Below are 16604 nucleotides of genomic sequence, written 5' to 3'. Positions count from 1 at the left end.
AGAATCTACCACACAACTGGCTAACGCTAATAATAGAGAAGTATCTGCTATGACCTCAGCTGCCCATTGACTTTTACCTTATAGCAAAATGGGCCTTGCTCGTGAACTTCGGGGGTTTGTTTCTTAGGCAAAAATGACCAACCGTTCTACTTGGTCCTTAACTATACATCCTCAAGAGGGCACCCTTGAGCTGGAAGCAGTGGGATGCTTGTGTGAGTTCAGCTACTAGAGCAAGGCTGAAACAGGGGGATTGCTTGCACTCAGTAGTTTGAGGCCAGCAGGTACGATAAGGAATAGTCACAGAAAAAAAAACAAACCAAACCAAACAAACAAAGACCCAGGACACTGCCTGAGATCTACAAGATATATTTCAGCATGGAAGCAAGTCTACATGCTACTCACCTAAGGTCCACGCAAAGTAGTACTTAGGTCTGGCAGCCAAAAGAGAGACATACAGGTAGGTGGCTTTGGCTGGCCACGATGCGGTGGCCTGGAAGTGCTCGTCGATGTTGTACTCCACGGGCAGCATGTTGGAGACGGTCAAGTGAAATAATAAAGAGAGTCCACAGACGAGGAGCTTCTCAGTAACTGCTGCCTGGAAGGGGTAGGCAAGAGTCACAACCTCGTAGGACTCTGCACTTTTTACGCACTGCCCAGACAGAAACCCTAGTTGCTCGTGATCAAAAATCAGGAGCCCCCTTGTCCTGGACATTTCAGATCCTCACAGGAATATCTCCAACCTCATTAACCTCAATCACCAAGACAGGGTCTCTCAAACAGATCCAGCATTCCCTGACGCAACTAACCTTGCTAGTCAGCTTGCTCTGGGGATCCCCTGTGTCTGCCTTCCAGGGATGGAATTACAGCCAGGTAGTGACACCCTACCATTACATGGGTTCTGGGAATCCAGACTATGGTCCCCACACTTGTGAAAGTGCTTTAAGCACTTCCCAGACCCAGAGCAAGATTTCGACTAGCATCATTAGGAAGAGAACGCGGCCAGGAATGGACCTGCCAGTGTCTCCAGTGGTGGAGCAGGAGGACAGAAGTTCGTGAGGGTCACCACTAAGACCCACTGCTTGACAGCATTACTTTCACTAAGGAATCTGTTTTCTTTCTTTAAAAAAAAGTTTAAATTTCTTCGTTTTATGTGTATACATGTTTCCCGCACGCTTGCATGTGCACTGTGTGTGCGCCTGGTGCTCACTGAGATCAGAAGAGAGTATCAGTACTCTGAAACTGGAGTTATTATGCATTGTGAGCCACCATGTTGGTGCTGGGCATCGAACTCAGGTCTTCTGCAAGGGCAACAAGTGCTCTAAACGAGCGAGCCATCTCTTCGGCCCCTTACGGAGCTACTTACGTTTGTCCTTCAACCATGACTTTGCCTCTACTAGACATCACAACCAGGTAGAAGATAAAAATTGTTTTTCCTGAGAGACAGTTATAAAGAAATATCTGTGCTCTGTGGTTACTAGTTCTGTTGCTCCAGAGGACCAGAGTTCGGTTCTCAGAACCCACCTCAGACAGCTCACAACTGCCTGTAACTGCAGCTCCAGGGGATGCTATACCTTCTTCTGACCCCCATAGGTTCCCAGCTACACACAGTACACACTCAGATACATAAATATCTTTTTAAAAAAAGAGATGCAATTCAGTGGTAGAATTATTATTTGCCTTAATATATTAGCAATACAGGCCCTGGCAAGGCTCTTGATTCAATGCCTAAGAACATACCACATGCATATGCATGCACACACACGTACATGCATGTACTCATGTGCACATGCATGCACACACATGCGTGCAGTCACATGTACTCTTGCGTGCACACATGAACGCATAGGCACACACTCTCTCTGTCTCTCTCTGTCTCTCTCTGTCTCTCTCTCTGTCTCTCTCTCTCTCTCTCACACACACACACACACACACACACACACACACACGAAGAAAAGAAAGAAATCAACCAATGGAGGAATGACAATGAATGAAAACTTTAGACTTTTTCAGAAAACCAGAGAGACAAGCAGAAGCTGCGGAGCGCAGAGCTCCAGATGACTCCTGCGCCCTTACGTTTGGAGACGGGTCTGCTCTTTCATGTTGCTGCTCTTCTTTTCCATTCTCACTGGACTGTGGCATGTGGGATGGCCTGCCTTCAATGAAAGTAATGTAGTCTTTGTAAGAGCAGAGAGGGCCTGCCAGGATACCCATGAAGTTGCAGGTATAACTTACATACTCCAGGGGACTCGGCATGCGCCTGCAATGAGAAGACAACGCTTGTGAGGTGTGGCAGACGCTTCCAGGGACGAGACACCAGAACGGCGGCCATGTGCTCACTACCGCTACCATTTCCAAAAGAAAAGACACCTTCGTTCTCATGAAGCATCTGGGAGGCGGGACAGCGTAGTTCTCAACAGTATTTTTGGATAGGTGTACCACTTTGATTTAAAGTTTTAACTTGACACAGCCTACACTCACCTGGGAAGAGACTCTCCACAAAGAGTTTTGTAGATTCCGTTGGCCTATGAGAGGGGTCACATTGATTGCTAGTTTATGCAGGAAGACCCAGCCCATAATGAGGAGCGCTGCTCCCTAGGAAGGGACTCCTGGATGATGCAGCCCCGCAGGAAGCTGGCTGAGAGCCAGCACCAGGGCATCTGTTTCCCTCTGCCCTTTACTATGGGATGACAGGACTAGCTGCTTTAAGTCCCTGCCACTGTGACTTCTCTATGGTGGCCTGGGCTCCGGTTGATCTTCCTTTTGTTGACGTCAGGCAAGCTAGAGTTATCTGAGAAGAGGGAACCACAGGTGATAACACCCTTCCATGAAACTGACCTGTTGACGATCCAGGAGGCTATTTTCTTAACTAGCGATTGATCTGGGAGGACGTAGTCCACTGTGAGCAGGGCTACCCCTGGGTGTCTGAGCAGGCTGAACAAGCCACGAAGAGCAAGTCAGTAAGCAACACTCCTCCATGACCTTTGCATCAGCTCCTGCCACCAGGTTCCTGCCCTTCCTTGTGTTCCTGTCTTGGCATCCTTCAGTGATGGAGCATGACCTGACAGTTGTAAGCTAAAACGAACCCTTCCCTCCCCGATTGCTTTGGTCATGGTGTTTTATCACAGTAATAGAAATCACAACTAAGATGGACTACAATCTGGAATTGTGGGCCAAATAAACCCCCTCCCTTCCCTGAATTGCTCTCTGTTAAGATATATCTTATAGAAATGAAACAGAACAGTAGGGGCTTTCATACAGATCTTCAGACACAACTACAGAGGGTTTTCACTTCGGTTTCTCATAACGAAAGAGCCTAAGAAGACCGTGATGGGGCAGAAGGAATCATCGCTCATTTCTTACTTGCCTGTTCATTCAACAAATGCTGTGCCCCCATTATGTGGACAACAGGTTTCCGGGTCTCCAGACAGAAGAATCAGCAAAAGGAACCCCGCATGAATGGAGTTTATACTCCGGTTGAAAAACACAGACTAAAATAGACTTCATATATACATAAGATATATGCACATAGATATTTTATATATATATGCAGAAATATAATTTTATAATGATATATGTAATCTTCAGAGAAACTAAGTGCCACAAAGAAAAGGGGGGTCTCTTTACATTAAGAAGTCAGAGAAGCCTCTCTGGTGAAGCTCGGCTGGGCAGAAGCTAAACAAAAGGGAAAGCTGTGCGAACACAGGCAAGGAGGGACCCGGGAGCAGGCGTGATGCAGGCACAGTGATAGTGCGGCTGACAACATGTCACGTGGACACAGACAGAAGGAAAGACTGCTAAGTGAGGTAAGACGCACGGGGCCTGCCTTGCAAGCCACAGGAGAATCTGTGGGCTCGTTCTGAACATGATGGAGAATACAGTCAGGTTTTAAAGGTCGCGTTTCAAACGCACCACTCTGGCCCGTGTGTGGGCACAGTGGAGGCACAAAGACCAGGCAAGGGACCACAGCAGACGACAACACCCCGGAGGCTCTGGGAGCAGCGTGTCGTGCGGCTTCCGGCAGTGCTTCTGTGGGGTCAGTTGATGGACCCGAGGGAAGCAGGAGACAAGGATGTGTCAAAACAGTTCTAGTCCTTTGCCTCAAGGCCTGTCCAAAGGGCACAGGGGGTGCTGGTTAGCGGGCTCTGGAGTTCATCTACTGGAGATGGAAGAGCACTACACCTGGGCACAGCAATCCCCCAAGTGACAGGTTGGAGGACCTCTTTCCTCTCTGCACGCCATGAGCGGTCTCCTAGGGAAAACAGCCTGTGGACAGAGAGGGCAAGCAAGAGGGTATTCCCGGTATACCAGGAATGACCGTTATTTAGAAGGGATCTAAAGATCAGTGCAGGATCAGAGACAAGATTCTTCTCAGTCATGAAATTCACTGAAGAGAGTTTTGGCTCGATTGTCAAGCCAACAGTGCGAGGTGCGGAGTAAGTCACTGTGCTGCCTAAGTCTACTGTTTCACTTGCCACGTGAAAGACTTGCTGATTTTTCTCTACTCACTGACATCAACTGTGTGTCACCTTAGGTTGGTCGGGCAGGCTTAACCTCTCCTGGCTGAGGGTCAATGTTTCTTTGCTGCACCTGGAAGATGTTTGCCCTTTACCTACTAGCTGTCAGTCCTTACAGGCTCTGATGACCAGAATCGTCTCCAGGCATGCTCAAACATCTCCTGGGGCTAGAATTACTGGCTATTTAGGAGACAAAGCTCTCAACCTTAGGACCTTATACTTGGGTTGGCAGAGGACTGAAGAAAAATAAAAAAACACAGTATAGGCAGCGGGAAGAAAGCAGGGCAGGGCAGAGGGCCAGAATTTCAGGTGGGTAGTTAAAGTTGAAGAGGGAGCGGCTGGCCATGGCGGCACACACCTATCAGACTCGTCCTGGGAGGGGTGCTGGGGGTTGGCAAGTCTAAAGTCAACCTGACCCACAAAAAGAAACCCCAGAACAAGATGAGGAGTAGGTAGCTGAGGCAACGGTGTGGCGCTGCAAGCTCTTTCAGAGAAGGATGCTGTAGTTTTGTTGTTTGTTTGTTTTTAACCAGGGGAGAGGTTAAAAAATACTAAAAACAATCCCAAGCCCACTCAGAAGATCTCTGGAGACAGAAGTGGCTCAGAGGGTAAACATGAAGCTGTGTACAGCAGGAGTCTATGTTCAGGTCTCCAGGACACACATGCGAAGGTGGGCAGGGTCGCAGACATCTATGCAGGACGAGACAGGAACCAGGCACTGGACAGGCGGCACTGGACAGGCAGCTCAGGGCAGGGACGCAAAGCAAGCGATCAGAAACATCCTTGGGTCTCAGTGTTTCCACAGCAGGTATCTGGTCAGGAATGATGGAAGAAAGTCGGGGCTCCCCACTTCCTCAGGAGCCAAGAGCCCTGCCTGCAGCTGCACCCAGTGGTGGGGGCTAGAAGGCCAGCCAGACAGTAAATGACTGCTCTGGAGGTCCCGACTCGACTTCCATGGTGAAATGGGTTATCAGTTCCACTTTAGCCCGTCTCCCAAAAGATTTAATGGTTACTTCTTCAGAGGGGGCAACGACACAGTAACAATAAAGGCCCATAAAGGGAAAACCAGTTCCTCTTGGTCAAAAGGATGAAATCTCTGGCCTGGGCAGAGACCTGACATTCCAAGCTACCAAACCCAACAGAGAGTTAACCAGTTGGTCAATCACCTGAACAAGGCACCATGCTAGGAAGGAAGGCTCACCATAGGCCACACGAAAGAGCCAGGTAGACGAGTAGCCCTTTTATTAGATACCATACTTTCCATTCCCAGAATTCCCGTCCCCAACCACTGTGAGGTTCTTTTGGATCTATCCAGCTTTCTGATAAAAGTTCAAGTTGTTCCTATTCCCTTCTCTTTCAGAGGCTGGCCGGAACCTAAGTAGCCTCTTCTGGTTCAGACTCTTTCTGGAATTCCCCTCACCACCATAGCCACTTAACTCAAATGGCATTGCTCTCCTCTCTGCCAAACACACACACACACACACACACACACACACAGAGAGAGAGAGAGCTGCCAAGACTGACAGCTGTCTGCCCTGAAGTTTTCTCTTTTAAATGCTAATAAAATCATCCTCTTTGAATAAACTTGGGCTTTGCTTGCCTTTCAAAGTTTTCCTTCCCTTTGATTCTTTAGTAAGTGAGACGATGAGCCCATTCCTGTACCCCTAAAATAGTATTATTGGGGGGCGGGGAGGGAAGATGGAAGAGGATCCTGGTAGCTTATTGGCCAGTCAGAATAGCCAAGACATTGAGCTTCAGGTACAATGAGAGACCCAGTTTCAAAAACAAGGCAGAACTGGGAGGTGGTGGAGCGCGCCTTTACTCCCAGCACTCAGGAGGCAGAGATAGGAAGGTCCCTAAGTTTGAGGCCAGCCTGGTTTACAGAGCAAGACCCAGGAAGCCAGGGCTACACAGAGAAACCCTGTCTTGAAAAACAAAACAAAAACAAACAAACAAACAAAAACCAGTGGAAAGCAACAGAGGAAGACACTGAGGTTCTGCTCTGGCTTGTATACTTGCATGCGCACACACACAACACACACACACACACACACACACACACGGCAAAGGATCACTGAACCCAACCTAGAAAATCTGCTACAGAGAGCAGGAGAAAATCAAGTGCTTTCCTGACCTATAGAGGACCAGGCTGGCACAGTTGGTGGCAAGAAGCAGCCAGATTAGAGATGACTGAAAGTTTACTGACTTGCAGTAAGAAAATGAAATCTGCTTACAATCCCCATCACCACCCCCAAGAGCAAGTGATACTACTAGCTAGCAAGGGGCAGTGGCAGAGAAACACATGGTGGGGGGCAGACAGAAATCATGAGCTGTATTTTGAACAGACCAACCGCTATCCAGGTGAGGACATTGAAAAGACTGGGGGCAGGAGGCTGGAGATGAAGCGGGGAGGCTGAGCAGGAAGGTGTAGATGGTGGCGTGAAGCCTCCAGACCATATGGAAGCACCTGGGGAAAGCTGAGAAGTTTAGATCTGAGTTCTGGGGTACAACAACAGTCCGCCAGACAGGAGAGGGGCACAGGATCGAGCAAGAGAACAGAGAGGAAAAAAAACAAGAGGATATGATGTCCAGGAATCCAGTGAGTTGTCAGCTGGACCAGTGATGCCACTCGCTGTGGTTGATCACCACACCAACAAGGCTGAAGATGAAGGGCTACCGAGAAAGGAAACATACATCTGACCACAGTTGGCAGAGGAAGAAGCGGTAAGTAGAGCCCAGTAGCGGAGCTACTGTAGAGAAGAGGAATGACGGACGGACGTGAGGGTGGTGACGAGAAGGGACTGCGTGACAATACAATCCTCTTCCTGAAAAGCTGATGATGACCCAGAGGAAGAAAAAATGAACCCGATCAAGGTCAGAAGTGAGAAGCCAGCAGCCCTGCACTGAACTACGGGCAGTTCAAACACAACTAGGGAAGGATTTTGTTACAGATCAAGGTCAGAAGTGAGAAGCCAGCAGCCCTACGCTGAACTACGGGCAGTTCAAACACAACTAGGGAAGGATTTTGTTACAGATCAAGGTCAGAAGTGAGAAGCCAGCAGCCCTACGCTGAACTACGGGCAGTTCAAACACACAATTAGGAAGGATTTTCTTACAGATTCAGGGAGTCTGGTGGGTTTTATGACAGAGAGTGAGAAACCCAGGGCACAGCTGCCCTCTGCAGGGATTCCCAGTAGGTGGCTTCAGGCAATTTTTGTTATCCTCTTACTCGTCCCGCTATAATGAGCCTGCCCTGGTGACATCCTGGTCTCTAGTTCACTTGGGCTGTTCTGAAGGTCAGGATGCAGGCAGGCCAGCCAGGTTACACAAAGTAACCCATGGGCTGTGTGGATGTAAAGGGGGAGGATGCCTTAATAAGGAACTTCCCATTACTGAAGAAAGAAGGAGAAGAAATGTAGCTTTCCATCATGAGTATGGGGGGGAGAGTTCTGGAATTCTGTAGAAAGAAGAATCTAAAATCTTTTCAGAGAGAGAACTAAGGATATGTATTTGCTTTGCTGTCAATATGAAGGACCACAACTTTTTTTTTAAAAAAAGGACTTAATGTATGACTATTTTACACACATGCATGTGTGTGTATCAAGTGTGTGCCAGGTACCCAAATATGTCAGAAGAGGGTGTCAAATCCTGTAAGTGAAGGCGTATTTGATCGGTACGCTAAAAGAACCAGACCAGCTCAAAACAACAGATATAATTTAATACTTGAAAAATGGGGAAACTCAAGCTACTGGAGTAGAAGGTCAGGCAAGCACCACGCTTGAGCACCTATCCCCCCCCCCCCCCATTTATCTACCTGGGCTCCAGGCGGCCACACCCTAGCCAGATGTGACTGGCTGAGCTTCCCCATCAAAATCCCCTAGACCTGGAGCCACAGTTAGTGTCAAGACACCATGTGGGTTCCGGGAACCAACCTGATTCTCTGCAAGAGCAGCAACTGCTGAGCCAATGCTCCAGCCCCAAGGACCATGATGTTAAAAATAAGAGTAAAAACATCTAAATGAATCCAGACAACAAGAAGGAGTGTCTTTCTACTTGCCCTCCTCCTACTGTTCATGGGCAGAGAGCTGAAGTAAACTGGGACTGGCCATTTGCCCGGCGGTTGCCTGAGAGGGCCGGAGAATCAGAGCCAGAGTTTGAATATGACAGTGTCTGGGGTAGCCCAAGACCCAGGGAAAGTTTGTATATGACAGTGGCTGGGGTAGCCCAAGACCCAGGAAAAGTTTGTATGTGACAGTGTCTGGGGTAGCCCAAGACCCAGGAAAAGTTTGTATATGACAGTGGCTGGGGTAGCCCAAGACCCAGGGAAAGTTTGTATATGACAGTGTCTGGGGTAGCCCAAGACCCAGGGAAAGTTTGTATATGACAGTGTCTGGGGTAGCCCAAGACCCAGGAAAAGTTTGTATATGACAGTGTTTGGGGTAGCCCAAGACCCAGGGAAAGTTTGTATATGACAGTGTCTGGGGTAGCCCAAGACCCAGGGAAAGTTTGTATATGACAGTGTCTGGGGTAGCCCAAGACCCAGGAAAAGTTTGTATATGACAGTGTCTGGGGTAGCCCAAGACCCAGGGAAAGTTTGTATATGACAGTGTCTGGGGTAGCCCAAGACCCAGGAAAAGTTTGTATGTGACAGTGTCTGGGGTAGCCCAAGACCCAGGAAAGCCAAGAGCCAACCCGACGACTTGTCAGGTAAGTGTATTCAATGGCTGTGTATGAAGACTGGCCATAGAGAAGACAAGGAGACCCAGAGAAGATGTGCCAATGATTACGGGTTGAGGGGGGGCACAAACGTGGGCAGTGGTGCGTATCTGTCCACCACCATGGGCACCATCCCCTTCTTCATGAGCAGAGCTTTCTCAACCTTCCTAATGCTGCGGCCCTTGAATACAGTTTCTCAAGTTGTGCTGACCCCAACCATAGAATTATTTTTGTTGCTACTTCATAACTGTAATTTTGCTACTGCTATGAGTTGTAATGTAAATATCTGATACGCGTGATGTATTTTCCCTATTACAAATTGATCCAAAGGGGTCACCACCCACAGGCTGAGGAACACTGTTCTAGCAGCCATGCATTTGTTAATTCTGTATTTAGAAACAGCCTTCTGCAAAGGAATTAGTTTCTTTAAAAGTAAAAGGAGCCAGGCGGTGGTGGCGCACGCCTTTAATCCCAGCACATGGGGGGCAGAGGTAGGTGGATCTCTGTGAGTTCGAGACCAGCTTGGTCTACAAGAGCTAGTTCCAGGACAGGAACCAAAGCCACAGAGAAACCCTGTCTCGAAAAACCAAAAAAAGTAAAAGGAACATATTTCATCTTTAATTATGTTAGATTAAAAAAAGACATGGCCAGAAAAAATCAAGCCACTCTTGAAACCACTCTTGGGAAGCAGAACAAAAGAAGACGATGACTAAAGAATTCCTCAGTCATCAATAACATCTGTGCTGCACCTCTGTGCAAACCGCTGCTATCAAGTCACTGTCCCATGAGTGGCAGCTGATATTAGCAGCAATCCCTACGACTGCGGACAAACCATGTCTTTGAGAGTCCCACAGACATGACGCTGGTGGCCGCGCATGGCTCACAGGAGGCACAGGTGTGGACTTAGGGGGAGCCCTGGAGGCCCCACACGGTTCACAGGAGGCACATGTGGTACAGAGCCACAGAGATGAACTTAAGGGGAGCCCCAGGGAAACTGCCAGCCCAGCCCAGCACAACTTGGCAGCCTGCAGCAGTGCAGAGGGAAGGAGCCAGGGACACAGCACAAGTCACAGAAGATCTAAAGACACATACCTCACGGCTAAGCCCCTCTGCGATGGAGTCAGTTCTTCCTCCTTCCGAAACATCCCTGAGGGTCAGAAAGAAACACCTGTGTGAGTTATGTTTTCTCTTTAGAGTGGCACTTGCCTCATCTGAAAGCCATGCTGTACTCCATGTGTGGGCCCAACGACCGTCTCTTTCTTTCTCATATTGACACAGATCAAAAAAATGCTGAGTCATCACGTGATCCGTTCCCACCTTGCCCTGTACACACTTAATACATACAGGGAAATGAGAGTGACTAGTCACTTCGTCTCAAGGAAATTATCCAATCAGACAAACTTTCCCAAATGAATACATTTTCACTTTTAGGTTTACTAGACAGTGCCATGTTTTCAAAAAGAGCCATTAAAACTCCTTAAGGAGCCGGGCGGTGGTGGCGCACGCCTTTAATCCCAACACTTGGGAGGCAGAGGCAGGCGGATCTCTGTGAGTTCGAGACCAGCCTGGTCTACAAGAGCTAGTTCCAGGACAGGCTCCAAAACCACAGAGAAACCCTGTCTCGAAAAACCAAAAAAAAAAAAAAAAAAAAAAAAAAAAAAAAAAAAAAAAAACACAACTCCTTAAGGATCTCGATGACTATGACTAACCCTCGGTACCAACAGCAAGTAGCTCAACACAGAGCAGTGACTGTGCTCTGGTTCTCTCATAACAGCGAATAAAAGTAGAAGCAGGTGCATCGTCTTTAAACATCTAGTCTGACTTTCATCTCAATCAAGAGGCTATCGCTACAGCTAACCAAAAGCTTACGGATACACATGCCTTAAAAATATAACTAGATGGATAAATACCAGATACTATTTAAAGACAAATAAATAGATAAATAAAAGGGGAAAAAAGAAAAGAAAAACTAGATACAATTTGAAGACTAAAGGGAGACTAAATTAAGAAAGCATTTGTAGGAAACAAAACAAAACGATAACAGTGTCCAAAGACATAAAACTCAAGCCATCAAAAGACACTAGATAAATAGGGACAAAAACTAGGGAAAACAAACTAGCAAAAGAAATAGACAACCAATTAACATAAAAACTGTCAACTTCATGATTAATTACGAAAGCACCGTTAGTTAAATGTCCGGGAGGCCAAAGCAGAATAGCATCAAGTTCAAGGTCTGTCGGGACGGCATCATCAAAGAACAAAGGGACCTAGACTGTTAGAAGAATAAGCCACCCCTTTTACACAGAACTTCTCAAGTCTCTCACTCACAGCGTGCCCTCAATTATGTAACACACACGTCTGAATGGATGATGTACGTAAGACAGAGATGAGAGAATTACAACCACTTTAAGACACTTTGAGAGCCTGTTAGCACTAGAAAAAGAACAGAAGAGACAGACTCCCTGCTGAGACGCCCTCAGTCTAATAGGGCGAAGGACCATGGAGGACCACTTATGTTTCTGTAAACTGACAGAGCAAAGATTCGGGGAACGTTTCTTTCCTCTCATACTAGACACCCCTAGTCTAAGGAAATAATCAAAAATGCCACATGAAATTGTGGCCAGGACCATCAAAACCCCATGCATAATAGCAAAAAACAAAACAAAACAAAACAAAAAAAAAAAAACACTTATACATCCAATAATGAGGGAAGGAAGTGTCACTGCACACCTATTTTGACAACAACGAGGAAGAAAAATTGGGCTGGAGGGGTGACAAGGCTGCCCTGGCAGAGGATCCCTCATGGAGGCTCACAGCTGTCTTTAACACCAATCCCAGGGGTTCTGGCGCCCTCTTCTGGTCGTCACAGCCACAGTACACATGTGAACAGACCAAACACCCATACACTAAAGAAATGAATGAATGAATCAATGAATAAAATAAATAAATAAATAAATATATTTTTAAAGAGAAGAAAAATAAACCCAGGCCTATGAGGAAGACAGAGGTCAAGACGACTATAATGGGCTCTGACTCTCACGACCACGCGGCCAGAGGTGGGATTCTTTACCGTCTCATGGGAGTCATTTGTACTTCCAAGTTTCCTTCAATGGGCATGTGTCTACTCTCTGGAACCGTATGGAGAAAACAAAATAAAACCCACAAATCCCACTTAAAAGGAGAACGCGAGGGGAACCCCGGAGGACCTCCTACCACTCTCAAGGCTTTCTTCCCCACAGGAGACAGACGACCCTTGGGGGCTACCTAAGGAAATGAGGCCATCAGTGTTCTCTTGAGAACCTCCTCTTCCTCCCTGCCTCCCACCAGGAAGAGAGCAGGTAAGCAGTCATCTTTTTGTTGTGTTTGTTTTCTGTTGTTTGTTTTGTTTTTTAATTTTTTTAGAGACAAGGTTTCTCTGTGTAGTCCTGGCTGTCCTGGAATTTGCTCTGTAGACTAACTAGGCTGGCCTTGAGTTTAGAGATCTGCCTGCCTCTTCCTCCTGAGTATTGGGATTAAAGGTGTGCACCACCACTACCCGGCTTTTTTGCTGTGCTTCATTCAGTATTTCTGTGTGTAAAAACGCTCAATCATGCATGACAGGCCAGAATTCAATGTCCAGTGTCCTCTCCCATTGTTCTCCATAGTATTTTTTTTTTGAGACAGGTCTCTAAGTGAACCGACATATCATTTTGGCTAGACTGGCCATCCAGCAAGGCCCAAGGATCCTTCTGTCTCCAGCACCACCATCACTGGAACTACAGGGGTATGCGGCCATGCCAAGTTTTTGGTGGCCTCCAGGGATTTGAACTCGGGTCCCCATGCTTTCACCCAGTGAGCTGTCTCCCTGGCCCCTTTCTAAGCCTTCTGCAGCATTTCTAAGTGTTTAGTATAGTGTGGGGCTTCTCTGCCAGAGAACCCTGCTATGCTGACCCAGGAGGCTATTATCATTTCAAAATGCAAAACAACCAAGGAAAATAAACATGTAACTTAAAGCAAAGCATATTTATAGAATAATTTTGTCTATGTATACAAGCCCAGCCTTTCTCCTCAGAGAAAGGCTCAAACTTTGAGTACTCAGAAATAGAAGATCTTCTAAAACATTAAATTAAGATATCATGTTTGAAGCTAAGACAAATTAATATGTTGGGCAGGGATGGTGCACGCCTTTAATCCTAGCATTTGGGAGGCAGAGGCAGATGGATCTCTGATTCTGAGGCCAGCCTGGTCTACAGAGTGAGTTTCAGGACAGTCAGGGCTGTTCCACAGAGAAACCATGTCTTAAAAAACCATAAATTAAAAAAAAAATACAAATGACTATAGTTCAGCCTAAGATAGAAATCAGACTCTTATATTTCCTTACTAAGTACAAGCACCCAGCTAGGCTGTATCAACAAAACAAAACAAACAAACAACAACAACAAAAAAAAAAACCCCACCCTTTCCCTGTCTGCCAGGGCACATATCCGTAGTCATAACCAACACAGTACCAGGCTGTGCCAACCTTCAGCACTGACTCCTCATGGGTCTCTCATACAGAACTTAAAACTAGAACAACAGGGGAGCAGGCTGCATTCTGTTAGGGGAGGAAGATGTCTCAACACCACGCCTAGAAGTTATCCGAGATAAAACATCCGCCTCCTGAAGCTGGTGGGATGAATACAACCACTGGACTGGCAGCTGAAAACCCAGCCACGGGAGAGGTCCAGACCCACTGCCCGGAGTTCACACGGACGGCAGCTGTTGCCCTTCCTCAGCAGGTCCTGCCTGCTAGCATGGCCCATTGCTGGTGCCTGGAGCTTGGCAGGCACACAGTACCTACACCGAGGCGAACGTTCCTTATGCCACAACTGTTTGTGCCAACACGGTTTACTCCCAACATCCGCTTTCCCACCAGGAATTTCAACTGCTAGGCACTGGTGTCAGCTTGCCTCGCTTCCGACAAGCACTCTGGGTCTTAGGTCTAAGGAATTTCCTGGTAGAAGATACATCACAGGTGTTCCCATCCTTGCAGCTGGAGATAGGCAGTGCTGTCTCTGACACTGCTGTGGGAAGCATGTTCCTGGCTTCTTCTAAACCTCACTCCAAGTACTTCTGTTCTTCACTGTTTAGAATCTTCATCAGAACAAACGGTAGCCAGGCAACACTGCATGCTGAGGCCATGCGAGGATGTGTTTAGAGTTCTCAGTCCACACAAGCAGGTCCTCTCCTGTGAGAGTCACTGAGGAAACAGGAGACTGGAAAAGCTGGTCCAGCCCTGAAGCATAAGGTAGAGGGTAGCTGCTCTGCAGGAGGATGTCTGGTAGGATGGGATGCTCCAGTTCCCAGGAAGAATTCCATGAGAAGCTGGCAAGGCTAATCAGAACCTGCTTGCTAAATCTATTCCAAAGACCAGATAACAAAATAGGGCCCTGCTGTCTGTCCTTTTAGTTCCGAGTTTAACATACATTGCTAGCAGGGGCTTCTAGACATGTTCCTCCATCCTCACCCCAGGCAGGACCGTGACAAATGGGTCTCAGCACCTAAAGACAACTGGGTGCTCTGATCTACCACATCCACAGCATCCACTTCAGGACTCAAGGACCAGGGTCTGAGAACTTCTGTCCACATCCCTGTTCAGAACACAAGGACTACAGGACGCATCCATGGACTGCCATGCACACAAAAAGGCCCTCCAGTGTGGGCCTGGCTACGAACATGGAGATGAGAAACCCAAAGCGGGAGCAGAAGACGTGAAGTGTGGGTCTCCTCAGCCACCCCATGCACATGCGCCGCCTCCAGAGGCACATGGCCAGGAAGAGGGGCTCTGCTCCAGAAGGGCAGAAAAGAGAGCTGCGACCGAATACACGGGGGATTAAACATGGACCAGTGACCGTGAAGGAAATCTGTCCCTTCTGTTCATGTCCCCAGACAACGAACCAGTGGCAACTTTGCTTGTCAGAAGTAAAAGGGGAGAGGAGGACAGCTCCTCCCGGGCCCTTACCCCAGAACTATCAAGGCTGTGCCCTGCCCACAAGTGGGGACTGGGCTGGGGGAGGGGGAGTACAGGATTAGGGGGATACATGTGCAGGGACAGACAGACAACTCTGTTCAGAGAGAGCTGTCCCTCCTTGTTCTGAGGAACCCGGTCAATACCCCAAGGAGTCTCGATTGCTCACATTTCCCATATCCACTTATTAAACATATAAAATGGGTACATATGTGTATTAAAAGTCTGAAAACATTATGTGTATATGGGTGTAAACACAAGTGATAGAATTGGAGAAACATACAAACTTCAATATAAATGTAAAACAAATAAAATTAGGAATCAAACTTGACTGAAACCAAAGATTCATTATATGGGTCATATGACTATTTTCGCTTTTTATCATAGAATTGAATTAAATATCAAGAGAAAACATGGAACTGGGGATGAAGCACAACTTAATAACCTTAAACAACACTGTCTTTCCCTTTCCTTTCCTTCAGGGTAATATCTCACACCAAAGATTATTCAAGTGGGGTTCCTTGCAGTGATGAAGAACTGACTTGCAGACTCTTACCGTCATGAATCTCGAAAGCCAGACTAGTGATCTTCTGCGTGATGATCATCATCGGGCTGTGAGAGACAGAAGCAGATATTTTACACGGAGGATGTCACAACAACATGCACGACATAGGAAACAGGCTCGACCCTGATTACATGACAATAAAACCTCAAGTTTCTATCGTATCAAAAACTCGTGGGGGGTGGTTTAAGAGCTAACAACTCTGGGATTTCCTGTCTTCAAAAAGTGCAAGAGAGAAATCATGGTTTTCTTTCTCTGTGACTTTAAAAGCGAGTAAAAAGAGGGCCCTATGCCTGAAAACAATCTTCTGTGAGGCAGCCTCCAACTTATGCAGAAGTGCAAGGCCTCCAGATATGGCCAGGTTGTGCCGAAGTGCCTCCCCCAGCATCCCCTGGGCCTGCTGCCCAAGGCCGAACATCAAAGAGAACAGAGGATGCCTGAGAAAGGGGGAGATGAGCAAAAGCTAAAGGAGTTTGGATGAGAAGGGTAAGAGGAGCGGAGCCAAACAGCAAGAGGGAGACAAGAAGAAAGGGGCAGGATGCCATCTTTATGCTGAAAGCAGGGCACGCTAATGCCAGCCACCCAGAACCCAGAAGCCTACTGTCTGCTAAAGAAAAGAGAAATTGCCTTATACATATTACAAGAAATAGCAGTGTTTCTCCTGCGTCTTGTGAGAATTCTAGCTGAAAGGCTAACTTGTAGAGGAAAAGCAAATCAGCCAAATAAAAACTGTACCGCATTACAGCCCACCCTGCGGTACACCTCACTCCCACATTACAGCCCACCAGCTCACTGCATTACACCCTATCTATCTCTCCCTGCATTA

General features: G+C 47.3%; 1 protein-coding gene across 5 annotated transcripts in view; it reads right to left on the bottom strand.

Moving 5' to 3' along the window:
- Positions 1-16604, bottom strand: part of Mboat2 (membrane bound O-acyltransferase domain containing 2) — a 131487-nt gene that overhangs the window by 14762 nt on the left and 100121 nt on the right. For all 5 annotated transcript variants that reach the window (XM_057780842.1, XM_057780851.1, XM_057780860.1 and 2 more), the window contains 4 exons: positions 15773-15828; positions 10323-10377; positions 2074-2257; positions 403-595 (listed from right to left, as the gene is read on the bottom strand). In XM_057780842.1, coding sequence (XP_057636825.1) covers positions 403-595; positions 2074-2257; positions 10323-10377; positions 15773-15828 — 488 coding nt within the window. The remainder of the gene's footprint in view (positions 1-402; positions 596-2073; positions 2258-10322; positions 10378-15772; positions 15829-16604) is intronic.

This window comes from Chionomys nivalis, chromosome 1, assembly GCF_950005125.1.
Source record: "Chionomys nivalis chromosome 1, mChiNiv1.1, whole genome shotgun sequence".
NCBI lineage: Eukaryota > Metazoa > Chordata > Mammalia > Rodentia > Cricetidae > Chionomys > Chionomys nivalis.
Note: the sequence above shows the minus strand (reverse complement) of the source record. Positions and strands in the feature narration are given on the sequence as shown.